Source organism: Euprymna scolopes, chromosome 27 (assembly GCF_053919585.1).
Source record: "Euprymna scolopes isolate OS-2025 chromosome 27, ASM5391958v1, whole genome shotgun sequence".
NCBI lineage: Eukaryota > Metazoa > Mollusca > Cephalopoda > Sepiida > Sepiolidae > Euprymna > Euprymna scolopes.
Window position 1 is genome coordinate 110755448 of NC_136508.1, and position 11092 is coordinate 110766539.

Below are 11092 nucleotides of genomic sequence, written 5' to 3' on the forward strand. Positions count from 1 at the left end.
AAATTTAAACAAATTTTGTTTCGGAAAACAAAAAATTTCATTTTCATCACAAAAAAACATTTTTCCAATTTTGTTGAAATTAAAATCAAAAAAATATTTTTCTTTTTTCATCGAATTAATTTTTTAAAAATTTAAATCAAAACAAATTAATTCGTCATGAATTAAATTTGAAAACCAAATTTTTTCTTTAAAAAAATCAAAACGAATGCGGGGAAAAAATGGATCAAAATTTGTTTCAATTTGAAAAACGTTTAATTTTTCACAACTGTTTAAAAATAAATGGATTTGAAATTTTTCATCCAAAACAAAAATTTGTTCGTTTTTTTTCAAACAAAGAATAAAAATTTGTTTCCGTTTCAAAAAATGGGAATTTTTTTTTTCTTTCTAAATACAATAAATTTTTGTTTCCATGGCAACCACAAACGACAAAAATGTTTTCTTTCGAAATAAAACAAAAGTCGCAAGGTTCGAAAAATTCGTCGTCTGTGACAGAAAAAAATGGAAATTCAGTTTTTATTTCACCATTTTTTTTTTATTTCCATCAGTGATTTATTGATTGCATCGCAAACAAAAATATTTTCGTCTTTTTTGTCGATGAAAATCGAAGTTATCCATCGAACATTTTTACTTTTGGCAAATCGATTCGATTTTCTTTGTGAATTTTTTTGATTTTCCTTGCAACTTTTTCAAACGTGACAAATGCGTCATTTTCGTTTCGCAATGAACAATCGATGGTTTTTTCGCGCCAATAATCAGGAAATTCGACAAAAATTTCATATTTCGTCTCCGTCGATGGCAAATCATGTCGAAAAACTGGACATTGTTTTTCCAACATTTGTATTTCACGAAAAGTTTCGCAATCTTCAAGATGTTTGCTGATCAAATGATCAAAATTCAGTTGCCATATGGAAATTTCTTGGAGAATTTTATCATTTTGTCGCTTCGTTCGATGACATTCCGCCAAAATTTCTTGCATTTTGTCATCGATTTGTTCAGTCAATCGAAAAGCGTCACGTTTCGCTTTTTTACAAATTGATTCGTATTCCGACCAGATTTGCACACGTTTTATCGTGCAGTCCGATTGGAATTCTTCAACAAATCGCAAAAGATTTTCCGTTGATTCATTCACTTCTTCTTCAAATGACGTCATTTATTGCTCGAGGGTGGGGAACTGCTCCTTGCATTTGACAATTTCATCGCGGACCCTTAACGGGGTCACATTCGTTCATGGGGTCATCGGGTCATTTACATGCGTAGCGTAACATTTGTCGCAGTAACAATTGCAGCATCCTTCGCAAAACATCTCCAACTCTTTCTTGTGAAGATCGCAAGTGTTCTGCATCTTCATCACCAACGCAATTGCATCCGATCTTCGCATCGCATCCAAATCTTTGGAAATGTGGGTATTTAACAATCTTTTGTGGCTTCGGATGCAAGTGTTACACAAGAGCCTTCGGCATTTCCCACACCAAAATTTTGCCACGGATGAAATGCCATCCTCCGAACACCAATAGCATTTGAACTCGGATGAAGAATCGAATTCATGCAGCATCAATTCCTTCGCGATAATCGGGGAGACATTAAAATCTTTCCAATCCACAAACTGCGCATGACACTTCAGACATGTGCAGTTTGTGTTCGTTTCATCCAAAGTTTTTCCGAAACATGACTGACATACGCCATGCAAACATGGCAAGCATTTCGATAGTTGGTTTAGTTGTTGTTCGCAGGCGACACATTGGTAAAGCTGCTCAAATTTATTGGAAGCCATTGTCAAACTGAAATAAAACAAAATAGAAAATGCATTAGATTTCACAATTAAACATCGTTTTAGACATTATATAGTTACACACACACAAATATATATATATATATATATATATATATATATATATATATATATATATATATATAAAATTAGAAGACTCAAAAGAATTTTCTAACATAACGAATTCCCAGAACTAATGTATATCTATATTGAAATAAGCCTTACAGGAGGCAATATAGGTAAACTCACATTTAGTTTATATATATATATATATATATATATATATATATATATATATAAATATATATATATATATATAAATATATATATATATATTTATATATATATATATATATTTATATATATATATATTATGTAAGTTTATTAACTATAAAAGGGGGTCACTAATCCCTTTTTCAGTTTGTTTTTCCTGTTTTCTTACATAACACATTTCCAGAACTATTATATATATTATATATATATATATGTAAGGTCATGTCATATGCTACTGGTACCATGTAACCCAGTACTACCTGCCTCATGGTCGGGTCACCGGCGACTAAACTGCTTCCCCCACCAGACTTGTATATTTGTGTGTATGAATATATGTGTTGGGGTGGATAGGGCTCCCGTAAGCAATGGTGAAAGCAACCTTTCTTCATAAAGCGGGAGACCAGTACCCGCATTAAGCTGGTCCCCAGTTTTACTTGTTGCTGGCTATCTTGCAGTTGCTGGATCTCAACATTTTGAATTGAGAGAGAGACTTAGCTGTCGTACAAAGCTAAGACTCTGTAACATCATCTTTGTATATATATATATATATATATATATATATATATATATATATATATATATATATATATATATATATATTACAAATGCCTCCCTCAGGCATTTAGGCTCATGAACTTTAAGTGTCCGAGAGAATGGCACTCGTCTGGCAAGATGTTGCAATCATCATATATATATATATATATATATATATATATATATATATATATATATATATATAAAAGTGAACGTGTCTGTCTGTCTGTCTGTGTGTCTGTCTGTCTGTGTAATTTCCCTACGCAATAACTCTGTCAACTTTTAGTCTATAGACACGAAATTTGAAATACCGGGTACTGAGATTTGGGAAAATCGATGTGACGGGTGTCAGCCAGAAATTTGGCTGTTAAGGGGTCAAATTTCAACGATTTTACCTTTAAGAACTCTACCAAACTCCTCCGACAATTTTGGGTCTAGACACTTGAAATTTTAGATATAGGTTCCTTGAACCTGGATCTAACTTAATAAAGTGATTTGAGCCCGAAACTATAAATTTTAAGGGGTCATAATAGGGGTCAAATTAAAAAAAAAATTTACTCTTTTTTTTTTGCTCAGCATACACCTCCAAACACCCGGGCAACGCCTGGCTGAAATGCTAGTATATATATATATATATATATATATATATATATATATATATATATATATATATATATATATATATATATATATACCTGTTATTTTTTTATTACCTTATTTTTCTGTTAAGTTACATTATTGTTTCAACTACCCGGCCGATTTTTGGCCGTCTGTAGCATCCTCAGACATATGGTGGAATGAATATATATACTGAGAGAGACAGAATAAATGTGAGTTCATCAACATTGTTTTGGGGATGCACGTAAAAACACAATATCAACTAAAAAAAAAAAAATTTTAAGGGGGGGTTACTAATCGCTTTTTTAGTTCGTATTTTTCCTGTATTTACTTGCCTCCCCACGAGGGCAGAGATAGACACAAAGACGTTTTTAAAAAGGCAATCTGGATTGGGATAACAAAAACATTAAACTGCCTCAGTCTAGAAGGATTGCTTTTTCTCTCACCGATGGCAGAAAAAGATCAAGTGTAGTATCAAAAACCGATACTACACTTTGTTCCTAGCTGTAAATATAAACATCTGCTTATCCGCCCCCCCCCCTATGGATTTTAGTTTCATTTTTTTTTAGCTGATTATTTTCATCGAATGGACAGATTTTCAAAAACAAAAAAGTCAATATTTAAATATGTGGGACTCTTGCATAATTTGACGTGTGTTCTCGGGAATTCCCGTCAATCATCGGTTTAAGCCGAGCGTTGCAACAGACGCAGACTAATTTCCCTCTCTCATGTATATATTTATCTATCGTGGCCACAAATTCCGTGTTCAATTTAGTACTACGTTATAATTGAAAACTGAACACCCACGTGAAAAGTTATAAAACATTTTTTTTTTATAATTTATATTATTTTTTTCCACGACTTTTTTTTTCAGTCAAGTTTTTATTGGGGTTTCCACAGAATTTTTAAATATATTTTTTTAAAGAAAATATGTAAATATATTTTTACGAAAAGCGTCGATTGTTAGATGAAAGTATATGAAAAAATGTGTTTTTTCATGAAAACTTAATATTTTATTTTTATATATATATTTTTTTTGTTTGTGGAATTTTTTAAACTTTCGTTAAACTTCTTTTCTCAATAAAACTTTTTTTACTATTCTTCAACAATTTTCTTTTATCCAAATAAAAATTTGCAGCCGACTTTTCCAGAAAAACGGGATTTAAACTGCATTTAAGCTTTAATAAATCCAAAATAATTCATGAATCGGATATGTAACCAGACAGTGATTGAGGCTGAAGGCGGCTACATTGAATATATATCAACTCTACTACATAATCAAGTCACCTGGCTTTTTCAAATAAAGCTGTAGTGTCGTTTTTCGCTTTTATCGTTCCACCCTGTGTATATATTTGAGCACAAGAATAAAAAGACCTTAGAAATAACAAGCTTTGATTAACTCACATTTAGTATAAGTAGGTAAATGTGCATTTCAGGTGCGTAACTTTTTTTGTAAAAAAATTTAACACCAAGTTTTTAAAAAATTTGAGAATTTGAAGTGGGGGATCAATTTCGTATACAAAGTTAATGTAAACTGATCTCCTATTCCCCGGTCGTTTCACAGTTTTTAACCAATTAGACAAATTATACACTAACCCTAAGTCTGGGTGACAAGGTTGTAAAACAGTAGACCCCCCTCTTAAAATGCACAACATTAGTAAAATAGCAGAAAGAAAAACAAACTATTGGTTTAGAATTTAAAGTCGGTGATAAGTACACCATTTTTACTGACTTAAAACGACAATGGCCCGAAAATCGGTGATCATTTTACATTTAATTTCTACATTAAAAAATTATTCTCCCGCTTTAAATTTTTTTCTTCTCGTCTTTGACACTTAACCGCCCCGAAAAATATAGAATCCTTATTTGATCAGAAGGTTTTAGCATACAAAGATTAAGGACAATTTTGATAATTTTCTTTTTAATTATTCAGATTTTTATCGATTAAAACATTTGAAGATTATCAAACTTTTCGTTTGTAAAAAACTTTTATGTTCTAAATTATTAAAAATAACGATTCTTAAAAAAAAATCGATTTCTTAACAATCAGCTTTTGTTTACGTTAAAAACGTAAACAAAAGCTGATTGTTAAGAAATCGATTTTTTTTTAATTGTGGTTTTAACTGAAAAACAACAATAATTACTTAATTGTCATGTCGACTATAGTAATATATCCAAAAATTACGAAAATTCGTCGAGTAGAACAACTGCTATTGTGTTTTTAGTGAATGTAGGAAAACTCGTCCCCGGAAAACTCGTCCCCGGAAAACTTGTCTCCGGAAAATTCGTCCCCGGAAACCTTGTCTCCGAAAAACTCGTCCTCTTTCGCTAGGTAGGAAAACTGATCCCTTATTGAATACATATCGATTGAAAACACATTTTATGACCGTTCTTGAAGAAGATATTGTTTTTAAAAGAGAATACACATCCCATAATATTTTTAAAAATATTTTTACTTGTTTACTGCTGTTTTAAAAAAATTAAATTAATTTTTCTAAGTTTTCGTTTTAGAGTTTATGTCGTTAAAAAAAAAGTAATGTCGAGTGTTATGAAAAAAAAATGTCCGACATAAGAGGATCACGTCTTAGGAGTCTCAATAATTGCTCAAAAATAGAAAATTAAAGAGATAGATATGGTTTTAAAACGGGCCTCCTCCAAAAAAAAAATAAAATTGTATATTTTTAGGTAATAATGCAAATGCACATCCCATAATATTTTTTTAAATATTTTTCCATGTTTATTGTTTAAAAAAGATTTAATTGATTTTTCTAAGTTTTCGTTTTCTACCTAGCTTTGTAAGTTTCTGGTGTTTAAACTTATTTTAAAGAGTTTATTTAGTTAAAAAGAAATAAGTAATGTCGCACTCGACATTACTTAATAAATAATTTGGTAAATATCCAGATCCGCTGCCTTTTGGTCAAGATCAAAGTGTAGTATCTGTTCTTCAGATGCTGCACTTCCATTTATTGTTCTCTTTCGGTGGAGGAGAAATCCTTCACGACTGAGACAATTTTTTTATTTTTGTACCTTTTCTCCACGTTAAAAAACGACCCTGGTGTCTACCTCTGTCCCGTGGGGAGGCATTGTAAATAGGTACAACAGAACACCGGCCACCCTAATTTGTTTTTTTGATAGGTAATTGAGGTCGCTGACAACGAATCTGATAGTCAAACTTGGGGCAAATTTACCGTTTGCATGGTATTAACCCCTGAACCCACGAACTACTTTCCACCATTTTGCAGCTTCCGTTTACGCTACGCACATGCGCGCTGCAGCATAAACGACGGCTTCACCAAGCAAATTACTTTCTTTTTTTTCTTCTTCTTTTTCAGATCATAGAATTTTTTAATTTTCAAAAATACATTATAGCACTTTTTGGGTAGAAAATTTAAAATTAGCTGAAAAAGAAATAAAACAAGAAAAGGAAAGCACTCCAAGTTGGGGAGAGGGGGGAGTTAATTTATCTGGGTTTTTTTTTTTTCCTGGAACATAGAATTTTCAAATTTTCAAAAGTAACGCACCGACATTTACCAATTAGAACACCATTTAACATTTTTCAAAGATTTTAATGTTTACATTGGGGGCGCGAGCGGGGGGGGGATGTGGTGTTTGGCGCCCCAACACCACACTCGCCCCCCGCTCGCGCCCCCCAATGTAAACAGTAAAATCTTTGAAAAATGTTAAATGGTGTTCTAATTGGTAAATGTCGGTGTGTTACTTACGGAAAAACGGTTAAGTAAACTGCAGAAGCACCTATTAAGCCACATAAGTTCTATAATTGAATCTACCTCCCGCAAAAAAATGAATGAAAAACATAAATATGTTTGGTGCTTATGTTTTTGTAAACCGCATTAAAAACTATGTGAGCAACAACAAAAAAAAAGGTCCCCCAATTTGTTGTACTTTTCTTTAACTGTAAGTCATTAAAAAAAGTCAGTCCATAATTTTTTTATTTGTATGCCATGTGAGAAGGCAGTTTGTTAGGTGAAGCAAGCCGTTGTTCATCTGCAGCGTGCGCACGTAGCGTAAACGGAAGCTGCAAGATGGTGGAAAGTTATTCGTGGGTTCAGGGGTTAATACCATGCAAACGGTAAATTTGCGATATTTATTCAATAAGGGACCAGTTTTCCTACCTAGCAAAAAGGGGGGGGGATTTTCCCGGGTACGGGTTTTCCGGAGACGAGTTTTCCCGGGACGAGTTTTCCGGGCACCGTTTTGAGTAAAACAAAAAGTATCATTATCGGCTAAAATAAAATGCCAACCATTACCATGTAGAAAAAGAAGATAAGTGTGTTCCTGCATTCGCAATCTTCAAAGTGTTCACATCCAATGCTATTTCATTCAATATTTTGTAAAAATTACGGTCAAAGACAAGATTCATTCGAACTCCAAAAAAAAAAACAAACCCCAAAAATGTCGACTTTTTAAGGTTTACGGGGATGCTGAAAACGAATATAACAGTTAAAATGCTGAAAACGAATATAACAGTTAAAATGCTGAAAACGAATATAACAGTTAAAATGCTGGAAACGAATATAACAGTTAAAAATGGCGCAGAGAAATAGTTTTAATGATATGAAGAAATCACGTTTTCAAATATTGAGGATCAACTTTTATATACATTTCGGGTTTGTATTACTATACACATAGATTCGAAAATGTCAAACTGGATAATTTTTTAGTGTTTTTATTTAATGTAACATGTTTATTCAGCTCGAAAAACATACAGTGTTTACCGATGTATCGGCAAATTTAAAATAGCGCCGGACTCTGTTGAACACGGTAAGTTTAGGAAAATGAGTTAAAATAAAAAAGTATACAAAACACTGTTAAAAATCCATCGAATATATGTCAGCCTATGTCACGGTAACATATATTTAGCAAGTTTCTAACAGTATTTTGTCTAGTTTTTTTTATTTTTAAAACATTTTCCCGAACTTACAGTGTTCAGCAGAGTTCGGCGCCATTTAAAAATTTCCAATACATCAGTAAACACTGTATGTTTTTTTAGCTGAATAAACATGTTACATTAAATAATATCACTAAAAAATTATCCAGTTAGGAAGAAAAGTGACTTATCTTGCCTTTGATAACATTTATTTGTTATATATTTGTTTTTAAAAAAACTTTTTCGAATCTGTGTATAATAATACAAACCCAAATTAAAAAAGCTTTCAGCCCCCCCCCCCAAAAAAAAAACAACAAAACTATCACTACATCGCCAGAAAGTGGGTGCTCATTTTACGTTAAATTTATATAGAAAAGTGATCCCTACTTTTGAAGAAAAATATTTTTTTTCATATCATAAACATTATTTCTCTGCACCGTTTTTAAATGTTATATTCTTTTTAGCAACCCTTAAAACTTTTAAAAAGTCTTCACCGTAAAGTTTTTTTTGGAGCTGGAAAGAATTTTGACATTGACTAAAATTACTTTTATCTATAAATAATTTTCTACTGGATGAATTTTCATAATTTTTTCATATTTTACTATTTTCGATATGACAAGTATCGTTGTTTTTACTTAAAACCACAAATTAAAAAAATCGATCTGTCAACTCTATCTTATTTAAAAAAAAATCCTGATTGTCATAAACAATGTTTTAGAACAAATAATATCAAGATTTTGGAGTGCCTTAATAATTTTGACATTTAAAATGAAAGACGACCGTAAAATATTCACCTTACAAAAAAAGTCCCGTTTACAAAATGTTTTTTTTGTTTTGTCTTGTTTTTTTTTGGAGGGGGGATTTGAGAAACGATTTGAGATTATTGCATGCTAAATTCATATATGGAACTGGAACCCTCTCAAAAAATGTAACTATAATGTTTTTAATGCTTTAATAATGAGTGAATTTAGTTATAATTGGAAAATATTTTGTCAAAAATGAAAGAAAAAATATCAAAGAGTGTTAGGAATTCATGTGGAAATATAAACGCCAAACAAAACAGAATCATTTGTCGTTTAATTAGCATAGAAACAAAAAACTGAAAATTGCACAATTCGTAAAAATTAATATTTGGAAATAATATTATAGTTACTTAAAAAAAAAACAACTGAAAATTGAAGAATTCGACTGCAAAAAACATAATTAGCCAAAAAAAAAAAAAAAAAAAAAGCAAGCCATGTATTCGTAGTCTCCCTCTGGTGTTGCATGTGAGATGACGCCACAAAAAATAGTTTAAGAAAAATCTAACGGATGGGGCAAAAGTTATGAGGTAAAAAGTGTCATTTTTTGCAATTTTGGGGTATTCGTGATCCCTTTTGAGTCCCTGGGAACGGCGAACTCCAGTGAAAATGGATAAACGGTGCAGATATGTATATTTGAATTCAGCACTATGTAAAACCACTATATAGACATACATATTAAATTTTTTAGCAATATGAAAAAACCGCCCCAAAAATGCATTTTTTTTTAGCCATAAAAGTCCTAGAGGGATGCGAACCAGAATTTTACCAGGGTCAGCCATACTGAATTTATATTAAAAATAATGGCCTCCACATTATGACCAAGTTTCAGGAAAATCTAATGGATGGATCAAACGCTATGGGGCGAAAAGTGTCATTTTGGCCATTTTGGGACATTTCTGACGTCTTTTGAGCCCGTGGGACGCTGAATCCCAGTTTCAATGGATGATGGTACAGTTTCAGGCCTTAACACATGTATATTTGAGTTGACCATCGTGTAAAACCACTTTATAGTCAGACATATAAAGTTTTTGTTGAGAAATATGGAAAAAGGGCCACAAAAAGGGGCGTTTTCAGCACTGAAAGCCCCCGGGGACACGAACCAGAATTTTGACACGGAATTTATATTAAGAACTATTGGCTCCACATTTTGGACAAGTTTCAGAAGAAAAATCTAATGGATGGATCAAATGTTATGTGGCAAAACGTGTCATTTTTGGCCATTTGGGGGCATTTTTTAAAACCTCTTTTGAGCCCCTGGGGACACAATGTGAATTTTCACAAAAAAGATGTTTTTACTGTGCACATGTATTTAGTGAAATACAATTTGTTGCAAAATTTTAGGTAAAACTAATGTACGACAATCATCCGGATTAACAGACGGACGCCACTGAAAACATAGGTCTCTCTCCGATTAATCGGGGGACCAATATATGGTGCTTAAATGACAATAATTAAAAATTAATATATAATATTTTGAAAGAATAGTATACTCACATTTAAAAATAAATAAAAATTGAACAATTCGATTACAAAAAAATATAATTAGCTAAAAAAATATGGTGCTTAAATAACAATCATTAAAATTAATATATAATATTTTGAAGGAATATTATACTTACAATGTTTATAAAGCAGGTTACGATTTTCGTTGATGTGGAATTTCAAGCAGGAAACTATCAAACGTTCTTGTTGATATCAATTAACGAAGAAAGAAGAAGGGAGAAAGGGTGAGAGGGGGAGAGAGAAGAGTCGTTTAATACAGAAATATTCATTGATTTTGTTAAGTCATACATTATGAAATGAGAATAAATAATCTGAAGATACGTCCATTTAACAAACATTCTGAAGATACGTCCATTTTGCCTGCGCGTTTATTGATGAAAATGCCATTTTTGAGGCTAAAATGCGTTTAGCCTGACGATTCCCTACAGACATTAAACGCGTAAATTCTGTATAGCTGAATTGCCATATATATTTCACCTACTATATTTTTTGTTTTATTTTACTTTAGTCGAAGTTCTCAGAAATCAAGAGGCTCACAACCTGGGGCAAACACTTGAACTCTATATGAGATACATAGATATTCGAATGTTCTATTCAAGTTCTTTATCTCTCAAACACTGAGTTTGTAAAGAAATTGAGAACATAATTTCCCTCTTCCCAATTAACCATTTTTATACATTGTAGTATACCTTTCGTTTTGGTTTC

General features: G+C 31.9%; 1 protein-coding gene across 1 annotated transcript; it reads right to left on the minus strand.

Annotated features, from left to right (window-relative positions):
* Positions 1-227: 227 nt before the first annotated feature.
* Positions 228-10575, minus strand: LOC145248673 (transcription intermediary factor 1-beta-like). Its single transcript, XM_080110335.1, has 2 exons — positions 10504-10575; positions 228-1778 (listed from the first exon to the last, which is right to left on the minus strand). Exon 2 carries the CDS (start codon positions 1769-1771, stop codon positions 1226-1228), a length of 546 nt encoding a protein of 181 aa, XP_079966461.1. The 5' UTR covers positions 1772-1778; positions 10504-10575; the 3' UTR covers positions 228-1225.
* Between the last annotated feature and the right edge of the window lie 517 nt (positions 10576-11092).